The following is a 14,141-nucleotide window of genomic DNA, read 5'->3' as shown; positions in this document are numbered from 1 at the left end:
GAAGAAAAGTTATGACCAACCTAGACAGCATATTCAAAAGCAGAGACATTACTTTGCCGACTAAGGTCCATCTAGTCAATGCTATGGTTTTTCCAGTGGTCAGGTATGGATGTGAGAGTTGGACTGTGAAGAAGGCTGAGTGCCAAAGAATTGATGCTTTTGAACTGTGGTGTTGGAGAAGACTCTTGAGAATCCCTTGGACTGCAAGGAGATCCAACCAGTCCATTCTGAAGGAGATCAGCCCTGGGATTTCTTTGGAGGGAATGACGCTGAAGCTGAAACTCCAGTACTTTGGCCACCTCATGCAAAGAGTTGACTCATTGGAAAAGACTCTGATGCTGGGAGGGATTGGCGGCAGGAGGAGAAGGGGACGACAGAGGATGAGATAGCTGGATGGCATCACTGACTTGATGGACATGAGTCTAGTGAGCTCTGGGGGTTGGTGATGGACAGGGAGGCCTGGCGTGCTGCGATTCATGGGGTCACAAAGAGTCGGACATGACTGAGTGACTGAATTGAACTGAACTGAACAATATTTTTTATTAACTTAAAAATTATATTTGAGTAATCTTTTAAGTCCATATTGAAATGCATATTATTATAATGACAATCTATATAACAATACTCATAAATTTAAAAAATCATTTTAAATATTCCAAGTGAGACTGAAAAGTTCATTTCACTCACTCTGTATTTTCTGAAGTCCATTTTTGGAGGAAAATGTATCATATATAATATATCATTCTGTGTTTAAAATTATGTTCTAAAAATATTGAATGGCATGGGGAAATGCTTACAATGTAACTTTTAGAAGAAAGAAGCAGATTGCAAAAACATGTAACCCTGGTGTTGATACATACATTTGCACATATGTATGCACACATGCAGTGAAGAGAGAAAAAATAGAAACAAAATATCAGCAGCTATTATCTATGAATAGCAGAAGCACTTGATGTATTTTTATGAGTATTCTTTTTAATTAGAAATAGTGAATCAAAGTATGTTTAAAAACTACAACAAAGTACAATGGTTCTTTTCAGAGGTACAACATAATATTCTAAAACCTTCTAATATCAGTTCATTAAGGTGGTGGAGTTCTGATTCATGTATAAAATGATGACTTTGACATTTTACACTTCCATTGGTGAAATGAATAATCAGGTTCTTCCACCTCCAGAATGAGCTCCTAAATTATCACAGTGGAGTCATGCGTTGAAACTCACCTCCCCATTGCTGCTCATCCATCATCAAATCCTGCTCTTGGTTTTCACAGTCACCCTCCCTGGTGCATACTTCACTGTCCTATACTTATATTACAGTAAATCCCCCTTAATTTTAACCTTTTGCTCTCCATCCCCAAATTCATCCAATTTTCCGTTATCAGATTAATCATTCTAAAATTCCAATTTCATGAAGTCATTTGTCTGCTGGAAATCCTTCACTGATTTTCCATTTGCTATCATCCAACCATAAATTCTTCTTTAAAGCCCTCCTCATGGGAGTGCAATATCTATCATTTTAATCAGATCACTCCTCAGATGTGCTCATTGCCATTTCTGGGCCATTTTTATCCAATTTCACTTATTTCCCTGCTTGTGTACTCCAGAACACACCAATCTATTTTTGAATGGATCTCCTGTAACACTCACAGTTGTTGTTGTTGTTTAGTTGCTAAGTCAGTGCAACTCTTTTGCAATGTCATGGACTATAGCCCACCAGGCCCCTCTGTCCATGGGATTTTCCAGGCAAGAACACTAGAGTGGGTTGCCATTTCCTTCTCCAGGGGATCTTACTGAATCAGATTCTTCCTGAACCATTGGCAGGCGGATTCCTTAGCACTGAGCCACCAAGGAAGCCCAACACACATACTTGTATACGTTCACATAATATACATAGTTATATAAACCCAAATAACTATTTAACAAGAAAATCTCTCAATTTCCTCCCAAATGACTGGTGTTTTGAAGTCTCCCCTCCTGCCAAAAGCTAAAATGTTTTAGACATCAAGAACCATGTTTTACCACTAACTGCTGCACACAGCATACACAAAAAGAATATACATCGTATAGATAAAGCCAGGCAGCTAGTGAAGTGAAAAGAGTGTTAGATTCTCATCCTGGATCCTTGGAATCTAGTCCACCCTGACCATTACTTACCTAGTATTGCCCCAGCCAGATCCTGGGCTATGTTCTTTTTTTTTTTAGGTAGACTATTTTTAAAGTCTTAATCGAACTTGTTACAATATTGCTTCTGTTTTATGTTTGGTTTTTGGACTGAGGCATGAGGGATCTTAGTTCCCCAACCAGGGATGGAACCCATGCCCCATGCATTAGAAGGCGAAGTCTTAATCACTGGACCACCGGGGAAGTCCCCGGGCTATGTTCTTTTCACCCATTGTTGTTGTTTAGTCACTCAGTCATATCCGACTCTTCTGTGACCACCACAGACTGTAGTCTGTCCTGTGTCCATGGGATTTTCCAAGCAAGAATACTGGAGTGGGTTGCCATTTCCTACCCCAGGGGGATCTTCCCAACCCAGGGAGTGAACCCATGTCTCCTGCATTGCAAGCAGATTCGTAATGGCTTAATGGGAAGACCTTTCACCCATTATCTTATTTAATTTCTTGGCGTGATGAGATTTCTTATCTCATCAATCCTTGTTTCCTTCTCTGAATACTACTAACTGCCTCAAAAAAGGTGAAATATGAAAGTGCTTTTAAAATATGAGATTTATATATGTTAAAGAGTTATTATAATCATTATTGGGTCTCGAGAACATCTTAAGAGTACAACAGAAATGAAAACATGTCCAAGGACCTGGGTCATCACTAACTCTTCCTGGTTGGGAGATGGTGAACTGTTTCACTTGATCTCTGTGAGTACCTGTTTCTTAATCTATGAAATGGAGATAGTAACTTCATCTCTATTATAATATTTCATTCATTCACCCATAAAACATATCCTACATACCATAATTTGGGCTAGCACTTACATAGCAATTAGAACCAAATGATTAAAACAAAACAGAAATATACACACACACACAAGTTAATGTTCTAGTCTCCAACGAGTTCACAGAGAGTTCACAGAGAGTGGAAGTAAACAAATATAGACAGGACAACATGAAAATTGCTGTGTTAGGAGAATTTACTAAGCCTTTCATACTAAAACTATACTTGTGGAGGTCAAGAAAGGTAATATTTGAGCTATATTGAAAGGAAGTTTGAAGTCAAGGGGACAAACAACATTCATGTCTCACTTAGATGCTGCCCAGCAATCTTTCCACATGACCCTAGTTAGAAATTTTCCTTGTGTCTTCAGACAGGCAGACTTGTTATCCTTGTACCCCTGGCTCAACCTCCTCTCTACTCAAAAGATAGTGCTGACTCCGAATTCCTCTAAAAGTTAGAAGTCATCGCATGAGCACTTTCCCATCTTCCCATCTCTATACCTACAACTCTGTGCCTTCAATCCACAGCCACAACATCCCCCTTCTCTCTTGTCCCAATATGGATGTATCTAGACTCCTGTCCATCTGTATTTTTGTATCTCCCCTCCACTCCCCACCCCTACAATCTCCCAGGGATGTGATTCTGTTGTATACATCATCTCTCCATCTTCCACAACATTGCTTCATTCACAAGTCCTAGACATCAAAACATTTAAACACACTCAAGTATTTCCAACCCACCCCTCCACATACACGCAATTTTCCTATTCCCCACATCCTCCTGCAGATATAGTCCATTTCCTTCTTCCTGGAATGGTTTATAGGATTGTCTCCATGTTCTTAGCTTCCACTGAACCTTCAAATCACTGCAGTATGACATCTGCTCTTTCGGTCCTATTGAAACTGTTCTCATCCACTTAACCAAAGACATTTTGTTGTTAAATATCTTCAGTTAGTTTTATAATACTGCATACTTCCTTCATTTTTGTCCTTTTCCCCAGATACTGCTGTTGAATCATCAGGATACTATTTCATGTCCTCTTCTCTCCTCATGGTATACATTCCCCATGCATGGCTTTGAAAAGTCAAGTAAAAGTTGTTCAGTCATGTTTGACTCTTTGCGATCCCATGGACTAAACGGTCTATGGAATTCTCCAGGCCAGAATACTGGAGTGGGTAGCCTTTCCCTTCTCCAGGGGGTCTTCCTAACCCAGGGATCGAACCCAGGTCTCCCACATTACAGGCAGATTCTTTATCAGCTGAGCCACCAGGGAAGCCCAAGAATACTGGAGTAGGCAGCCTATCCCTTCTCCAAGGGATCTTCCCAACCCAGGGATGGAACTGGGGTCTCCTGCATTGCAGGCATATTGTTTACCAACTGAGCTACAAGGGAAGCCCATGCATGGCTTTACTTGGCTTTACTTATCTTTTACCTGCTAACTCTCAAATTTCAGGCTAATTTGCTTCCTGAACTTCAGACATATTGCATTGTTCTTGTCCTGCTCAGGACTGTGAACTTGAATGAGGCTTGGGAAATCAATTAAAGGCTTTGTTAAGTGGAAAAGTGATTGAATCACATCTGTGTTTTAGAAATATTACTCATAATAAAGTAGAAAATAGGCTAAAGGGATAAGAAATCAGGATCCAGAAGACAAAGATAGCTATAAGACATGCACAAGAATGTGGCAGGTGATGGAATTCTATATAAATTCTCCTTACCTTGAACGGAGGACTGGAGTCACTTGGTCTTGCAGAAAAGTCAAAGGAGATGATGAGATCAACTCCCCTCTGAGGTCTCAGGATCAAAGGGTATGGAAGGTTAAATGTGAGGCCACTGTCCACCACATGAATTTTTTTACTTTTGACATCCAAAGGTTCATATATCTGCTCAAATTCATCAGGATCTTTGAAAAGGAAAGAAACAATCAGAATGGGTTAAATGATCACTTAACATTATTTAGAATTTAAAACTATTTGTTATGTATATATATGTGAGAAGAATTCCATACGGTTAGACCCTCAGGCCTTGGAGACTCTTCATCTGTAACATCAGAGTAAAAGGTTCTATCAGTAAGAGTGCTGTGAGGAATTTCTTTAAGATTTTTTTTTTTAATGTGCACCATTTAAAAAATCTGTATTGAATTTGTTACAATATTGTTTCTGTTTTAAGTTTTGGGTTTTTGGCCATGAGACATGTGGGATCTTAATTCCTGGACCATGGATCAAACCCACACATCCTGAGTCTTAACCACTCGACTGCCAGGGAAGTCGCTGCTGTGAGAATTAAGTAGGACAAAATATTGAAAACGCAAGCAAGGCTCAGGCTTTAGGAGTAAGTTTACCATGTGTACAGTGAGCCCTGTCCTAGGATTACTTACATTACATAGGTCCTTACAGGTTTAAAAACACTTCCTCAGGCATTATCTTTTTAAAGACTTAGAACAGACATGTGAGATAGAGGATACTATAAATGGAGAATGAAATACACAAAATGCATCTCTAAAGTGGCATAACTAGGGAGTGGCAGAGTCTGAAGGGTCCCACAAGCATCTCTCTAGGTGATGGAAGTCCCAGAGAATAGTCTAGGCGATTGAGCCAACACACATCGTCTGCTACTATCTAGGTACTACTTAAGTGCTGAACAAGAGATGATGCAAACTCTGCTCCAATAGAGCACACTGCTGGTAAGTCAGTAAACAAATATATTAAAAGATGGTTCAGGCACTGCTAAAAGGAATGAAAAAAATAATAGAGGGTAATAGGAATGTGGGGGCGGGGGGGGGGTTGCTTCTCTGGTGACTCAATGGTACAGAATCCACCTGCCAATGCAGGAGACATGGGTTTGATCCCTGATCCAGGGAAGATCCCCTGAAGAAGGAAATGGCTACGCACTCCAGTATTCTTGCCTAGGAAATCCCATGGACAGCAGAGCCTGGTGGGCTATAGGCCATGTGCTGCAAAACCGTGGATACAACTTAGCCACTCAATAACAACAACAACAACTGTAGGATAGGGAAGAAGTTCAGGCAGATGGTCAGGAGAGACCTCTCTGAGACGGAGACTCTAAGACCAGATTCAGGGACTTCCCTGCTAGTCCAGCAGTTAAGAATCTGCCTTCCAATGCAGGGGACATGGGTTCAATCCCTGGTCTGGGAACTAAGATCCCACAAGCCATGGGGCAACAAAGCCTGCATCTCATGCACTGTCAGGTGGGTTCTTTACCACTAGCGCCACCTGGGAAGCCCCTTTGTTATATTACATATATGTTATCAAACCCAACTTTAACATCTATCCCTCTGAAATTTTTATTGTTTGACAATTTTATAAGGCAAAAAATTGTGAGTCTGTGTAAGTTTTAAAATATTTCACTAAGAAGCTGGAAAATTTTTATTTGGGTATTTTTATTCCTCCTAAAAGCAGCTTTATTTGTGTGTATATAATATATTGTATAGTAGCAGTGCTCTGTCGCTTAGCTATGTCTGACTCTTTGCAACTTCATGGAGTGTAGCCCTCCAGGCTTCTCTGTCCACGCGATTTCCCAGGCAAGAATACTGGAGTGGGTTGCCATTTCCTTCTTCATGGGATCTTCCTGAGCCAGGGATCGAATCCATGTCTCCTGCATTGCAGACAGATTCTTTACCACTGAGCCACCTGGGAAGCCCATATATTAGTAATTTCACATATAAGATTTACCAGAAGACAAAGGAAATATCATTTATATCATTTTAAAGATAAGGATATGAGGCCCTAATAGGTCCAGTTTAACATAGTAAGAATGAAGACTCAAAGCCTGGTCCACGAAGTCTAAACCCTAAACACAGTGTCACATTGTCACTTCAGAAAGTGAGTGGCACAGCCATAAGACTCAAGAATTTTGAAATGGGTAATTTAAAAACGCACAGAGGTAATCTGCACATGCATCTATCAATCATGAAAACCACATTGATATGCATATTTCACAATAAGCATAAAAAATTAAAAACATTAATGGGAATGTTTGTTTACAATGCAGAGATTTTCCCTAACAAACTACAATGATAATTCACAAATAATTTTTTTGGTTTCATAAACTGATGCTTTAAATTTCAGCTAAAAGGTTAACTAGTAACAGACTATTTCTCTCTTATTCTATTTGATTTGCTCCCTCTCATCATGAAACTGACAGTCTCCTTTTTCCTCTTTTAAATCCAAGATTACATTTGAGAGAAAAGTCTTTATGGAGACCACCTCACAGCTCTGGCATGTAGCTAACCACCATGATTCCAACTATCCACCTAAACTGACAGGAAACAACATTTCTTAACTGTGTTGGAAAAAAATACAGTTTTGCAAGATATTACCAGATATTCTATGTAAAAAATAAGAGTTGCATGATTAAATAGGTTTGAGAAACACAAGATTCAACAACTTAAAGTAACAGCAAATTATAATGTGTGTTCCCGATATTCCTTACTATGCCTTGGACTAACAGCACTTTTAAGAGGAGATGCTACTTAATCCTGACAATAACTCTATAAGACAGTTAACAACTTTCTATTTTAAAGTCAGCCTTTGGGGTAAACAGTAAGGACTACTGCATACTCACTAACCTACAGGTTCATCAGGATCAGGGTGCTGGTTTTTAGTTTCACTCTACTTTTCTCTTGTTGTTTACTGAGGTTATGCTAGTAATGGCACAGGACTGTCCAGCTAATAAATGACACAACTGGGATTCAAATATAACTGCTACTGCTGCAGCTAAGTCGCTTCAGTCATGTCTGACTCTGTGAGACCCCATAGATGGCAGCCCACCAGGCTCCCCCATCCCTGGGATTCTCCAGGCAAGAACACTGGAGTGGGTTGCCATTTCCTTCTCCACAGATACAGCTAGTCTGCTTTTAAAGTACTATACTTGAGCAGTCTTTAAGTAGGACCTCTCAAACTCATTAGAGCATCCCATTTCATTGTGAAGTGGGATGTGGAGTTGTTAGTTTTACCAAACTTATTTGAACTTGATCCCTATTTATTACCATCCACTAAAATGTTACAGAAAGTTTGATACGTGCCCCTATGAAAGAACATCCTCCCATAAATTAAAGCATACATGGTTTCCAAACCTGTGAATGAGTGAACCAGGTTCTTTGATAGGTATGGAAACGTGCTCTGCTTTATAATTATGAACCATTTCCTTAAAGCGATTCTGCTGTGGAAATTTTATGATGGTCATTTTACAAATACTGATTCCATTTATAATGCACAAATATTTGGATGTTTTTGTTTTGAACTCTTCCCTAGATGAAGTCATGTCTTGATTTCTTATTCCAGATGGCGTGTGTTGCAGAAAATAACATAAACACAAAAGTAAACAGGAAAGAAGTCACGTAACTAATGACCAGCTTATCCAAAATTAGTTTCCACAGGTATACAACTATTTTGAAGTAAACAAATGAAGGGAATTTTATCATCTGATTTCTCTTGTTTTCAAAAGAGGGACTGCAAGGTGAAGTAATAAGCACAAAAATAGCACACTATCTTTTTCTTATTTTAGGTTGATTGTTTTAAGATGCTCAAATTTTAATCTGTTTAAACAAAATAGTAAAGCAAATGTGAAATTTTTCCAACATAATATATAGATAAGATAAAAAACTCTATATTTAAGATAAAAGAGGAATAACCTTAATGTTTTAATTAAATTGTGGTATTTTAATTGTATAATAAATAAAATTTTTAATGGAGACTTTATGAACCAAGTTGACTACCATTTATTTATGCTAAACCTTGAAACTTTTCATTCCAAACTTACAGTCATTCTAAAACTTGGAAATAACCAGAAGGAGATAAGTGGAGTCCATCCTGGTAAAAGTTTTATCTGAAAAAGCACTAATCAATTTAGTACATTTAGTCTAAAATGTAGTCATTTTTAATAATGTTGGTTTATAAACAATAAATTTGAATGAACTTGTCACTCATCTGACTAGATTTTTCACTAGTCAACATTCTGTATACATTTTTCCAATCAGAAAAATACAAAATAACAAGTATAATTTGATGAGATGTTCACTGACAATATTTAAAGTTCCTTCCAAAGTTCATTACTTTAAAATAACTTTGGGCTTCCCTGGTGACTCAGACAGTAAAGATTCTGCCTGCCATGCAGGAGACCCAGGTTTGATTCCTAGGTCGGGAAGATATCCTAGAGAAGGGAATGGTTACCCACTCCAGTATTCTTGCCTGGAGAATAGCCCTACAGTGGGCTATAGTCCATGAAGCTGCAGAGTCAGACACAGCTGAGCTACTAATACTTTAATAATTCTAGGTTAGAACAAATCAAAATTTCCCAACAATAGAAATATTTAGTCTATTTAATATCATATTTTAACTGCAATATTAAAATATGTAATATCATATTTTAGGATGAAAAGAGGAAAGAGGAAAATGAAGAACACTCTGAAATAAGGTGAGCATAATGAAAGAGGCACACTTCCTAAGGGTACCAAATTTATCTAATAAAAATGTAGGATGTCCAGTTAGATTTGAATTTCAGATAAATAGCAAATGATTTTTATATGAGAATGTCCCAAACGTTACAAAGGAGCGTACTTATTTTCTCTCTCTATATATATATATGAATTGAAATTCAAATTTAACTGAGCACTGTGCTTTACCTGGCAACCCTAACACTTCAAAATCTACTGTGAAATCATCAGGAAGTTGTTAAAATGTTGAGTGTGGAGCCCGTGCTGTGTAAACCACAGAAAGATCAAAGTAGTAACATAAAACAAATGTAATAAGTACACACAAGGAAACTTCCATTTTTACATCAGCAAGACAATGACTAATAAAACCAAAGGCTATGAGGAAGGGAGTGAGCAGAAGGGAAAGGCTTCTGAGCAATGTCAAGAGGCCTATTCAAGTGTCCCAATTCCAGTTCAGTTGAGCAATTCTAGGCAAACATGATGCTGACTCCTTTGATCTTCCTTTTCTATGGAGTAAAATACTAATGATTCTTTCTGGTTCTAAATGCTCTGTGAGGCTAAGTTTTTTGTTTTTTTTAAAACCCATCATCACTCATCTATAAAGCCTAAGTTTCTAAAGAAGATGCATTTAACTGGTATTGCAATAGCAGTAAGTAAAATCATAAGTAACACACACACAAATACCATCACTGATTGTACAGTCAAGGGTTTTTATTTTGGATGAATTTTTAAAAAGATACTGACTTTATCACAAATATTCATAGACTTTTATTATAGTTCATATGAAAGGGTTTGCATGGCAGGTTTATAATCAGATATATCTCATATCTTAGACTTTGATGCCACAAACATAATGCAAAATATAGTGAGTTTCCACTTCTTTTGTTTAAAAACAGGGGTAAATTTTGCTTCTGCAATTTCCCTTAAACTCAAGCAACAAACAAACAGCATTACCTAAACAAAAAGATCTAAAGCCATGTCCTAATTTTGACAAATATAGGTAGAATCCTTCAACAAAGAGTAGCAGGAAGATTTTCGGAAAATTTTCCATTTACATTTTCATAGCCTCCTGTCAATGTTCTTAGGCAGAAATGATTGCAAAATGACATTTGGGCAATTAAGGGAAACAGCATGGCATGATGAAGTAGAAAAAGTTTATGATGACAGGAGCATTATAAGAAAGATGAGTATGTAGTGATTAGTCACCAAGGCAAACTTAACTTTTAATTTGGAACACCCATGAAAATGAAGAATTGGAAGTATTCTTTAGTTTGGCTAACTGACAGTCCTGAAAGTGAGTGGGTTCTTAGTGGGATTCTTAAGGGGCCTTAAGAAAGTTACCTAATCTTTCAGAGAACTGGAGGGACAAATTCAATAGCCTGTTAATATACGGTATTTCTTTTTCTCTGCCTTTACTTCACTCTGTATAATAGGAACTCTACGGGGTCCAGAAAGATAGTACTGATGAACCTACTTGCAAGGCAAGAGGAGACGCAGAGAGAACAGGCTTGTAGACACTGGGGGTGAAGGAAGGAGAGGGGTGAATGGAAAGAGTTCACATTGAAACATGTATTACCGTATGTAAAATGGATAGCCAGTGGGAGTTTGATGCATGAAGCCGGGAACTCAAACCTGGTGCTCCCTGACAAGCTAGAGGGGTGAGATGTGGTGGGGGGTGGGAGGGAGGTTCAAGAGGGAGGGGACATAAGTATACCTATGGCTGATGCATGTTGACAGTTTGGCAGGAACTAACACAATATTGTAAAGCAATTGTCTTCCAATTAAAAATAAATTTAAAAAAATTCGATAGGCAGAGGGACGCTGCAAATAGGTAAACACAGCTGACTCTCACCCCTAGGGGCAGGCATTACTGCTCTGCACTCCTAGGAGCAGGGGGCAGGGGTCGGGGAGGACTTCATACATAAGATTCCCTCCCAGCTCTGGGTCTGCTGAGACTTACTTCCTTTGCCAAGGAGAAACACCCACATGAGATCTGAAGGAGGAAATGAGACAGAGACTGCATTTGTGCTATTTCTACTGCCAAGCACTGTTGTGGGGGCGTTTGTGGGGGTGATTTTGAAGTGTTTTGGAATCATTCCTAGATGCTTAGCCTGGAGCTTGCTCCTCCACACCTCAGAACAGTTTTGTAAGCACTCAATTCCCTTCTTTAAACCCCTTTCACTTAAACAAGCGAGAGGGTTTCCTGTTTCCAGTGAGTGAGCCTTGACCAACACAGAGAAGCAAAGTCCCTCTCAATATTTCAATGAAAATTGTTTATGTTGACACAACGATGCTGTTTCCTGTCCAGTGTATTTTTTCTTCCAAAAAACCAATAAATCATGGCCCTTCCCCCATTAAAAAGAAAAGAAAGCGAAGTCGTTCTGTTGTGTCTGACTCTTTGCAACCCCATGGACTGTAGCTGGCCAGGCTCCTTCATCCATGGAATTCTCCAGGCAAGAATACTGGAGTGGGTTGCCATTTCATTCTCCAGTGGCTCATCTGGATCCAGGGATGGAACCCGGGTCTCCCACATTGCAGGCAAACTCCTTACCATCTGAGCCACTGGAGAATTCCCTCCCCCCCCATTAAATGCATGTTTTAAAACTGGATTATAAATGAGTTACTAGTAACAATAATTAAAATGCTCCTCTCCAGAGAAGGAAGAACAATCTCTTGAATTAGCTTTCGTGGGTTACACTTTGTGTACCTACCTGCGACAGCGGCATCCAATTCGTCTTCATCCAGGGACTCTTGCGTGGTAAAGTCTCTCAAAGGAGACATTGGATAGGAAGTATTGAGATTCAAGCCCAGCATGAAGTTATGCACCTTTCCGGCACGTCCTTCTCTGGTATTGAACAAAGCTGAGTCACCCACCAAGGCCATGAGCATACGTTGGACCCAACTTGCTTGATTATCATTTTGATATTCCCTTTCTGCTTCTTCATTTTCAGTGCCTATGGAAAAAGATCATTATACATTGTCCAAAATCCATAAAAATGAAAAAAGATCTTTGGTCTATAGAGTGTTAACATTAGGGGAATGCAGGTTCTCAGTTCCCCGACCAGGGATCGAACCCATGCCCCCTGGCAGTGGAAAGCACAGAGTCTTAACCACAGAACTGCCAAGGAAACCCCTCCAGTTTTTTATTCAACAAATGTTTATTCATGTAAATTAATAAAGTCAATATTTCAGTTAACCATTTTTGTTCTTAAATTGTTCTTACCTTTACCAACTTCCCTGGTGGCTCAGACAGTAAAAGCATCTGCCTACCATGTGGGAGACCCAGGTTTGACCCCTGGATCGGGAAGATCCTCTGGAGAAGGAAATGGCAACCCACTGCAGTACTCTTGCCTGGAAAATCCCACGGATGGAGAAGCCTAGTAGGCTACAATCCATGGGGTCACAAAGAATCGGACTTCACTTTTCTTTCTACCCTTTACCTATAGTCAGTCTAAAGGCTATATTCTTGACGGTGTTACTTGGCTTATTCTTTGATCTTTAGAGAAACTTCTATTTTTCCATTTTTTTTCCCTTTCCCCAATTCTTTTCTTCTCTTTTCTTGGCTATGGCTATGCATAAGAGGGAATATCCATAGTAGCTAATCCCCCTCCGTTCCCAAGTTTCCTTCCCTGTCATGTTAGAGAAACATCCAGAAATCATGCAAACTGAGAGCAGACAATGGAAGGACTCAACATATATTTGCTTCTCTATAAACACCCTCTGAAATGTCATTGCATTCTTGCTTATAAAGTTTGGGGTTTAAAAGTCTGTAATTTAAATTTATGTTTTAAAATGGTTTTAAAATTTGACAATCTTCCATAAGAAGCAGTTTTCAATGACATTTTCCTTAAAATCGATGCACTCGTCACTACTCCTGGGAAGCCATATTGTGTCATTATTTAGAGCACTGGTTCCAGAATCAGACTGCCCAGATTCCAATCCTTTCTCCCTGTTTACTATTTTCAGTATTCATTTCCTCATCAGTAAACCTCATTGGGTTGTTATGAGGATAAACTAAGTTAATGCATTCATGCAAATTTCTTAGAAAAGTGCCTGGCCTATGTTAAATTCTCAGTAAACACTAGTTGGTTAGTAGAAGTAGCTGTAGTAGCAGCAGCATCGTAATTGTCATCATCAATATTCTTCATTCATAGTCAAATCTAAGAACGCTGTATGGTAGAGGATAATCCCTTACCTAGAACACTTCTGTTCAGATTTCTGGGAACTTTGAATATAAATATACATGCATATATAAATCTATATGTGTGTGTGTATGTATTGAGAGAGGAAAGAGAGAATCTATATTCAAACTTCATAATTTTCAATAAATGCTAACTAAACATACATAAAACCATAGTATCTTCAAAAGATTAGCTTAACTGAGCTCAGTAGGTGAAGGGCTCTTTCTCTCCATCACCAATCCAGATGACTGCATGGTCATGAAAAAACAAATATACACTCTTTTCTACTCCCACGCTTTTCTAATGCCAAATATGACAAAGAAAATCTTTCACTAGAACAAATCAAGCTTTAAAATAAATGATTTATATCTTCAGTTACACAGGATATGAATAAGATACTCAATTATTTCCCAAAGATTTGGTGCTTCCTCTTCTTTTCCTTTTTTGTCATCACTATTGTTATTGAATTTATCTCACTTCTATACCAGCAATGGGTCTACCTTCCATATGACATATTTGGAAATGGCAACAAGATAACACAAATGATATATCTTGC

The 14,141-nt window shown here is 38.6% G+C and overlaps 1 protein-coding gene across 1 annotated transcript in view; it reads right to left on the bottom strand.

Annotated features, from left to right (window-relative positions):
- PLA2G4A (phospholipase A2 group IVA) overlaps positions 1 to 14,141 on the bottom strand; it is a 165,093-nt gene that overhangs the window by 21,708 nt on the left and 129,244 nt on the right. Inside the window, exons 14-15 of the mRNA XM_068985973.1 lie at positions 12,116 to 12,358; positions 4,669 to 4,853 (exon numbers count right to left, since the gene is read on the bottom strand). Coding sequence (XP_068842074.1) covers positions 4,669 to 4,853; positions 12,116 to 12,358 — 428 coding nt within the window. The remainder of the gene's footprint in view (positions 1 to 4,668; positions 4,854 to 12,115; positions 12,359 to 14,141) is intronic.

The sequence above is a fragment of the Capricornis sumatraensis genome, chromosome 14, assembly GCF_032405125.1.
Source record: "Capricornis sumatraensis isolate serow.1 chromosome 14, serow.2, whole genome shotgun sequence".
Taxonomy (NCBI): domain Eukaryota; kingdom Metazoa; phylum Chordata; class Mammalia; order Artiodactyla; family Bovidae; genus Capricornis; species Capricornis sumatraensis.
The sequence above is the reverse complement of the archived record's forward strand: the minus strand, read 5'-3'. Positions and strand labels throughout refer to the sequence as shown.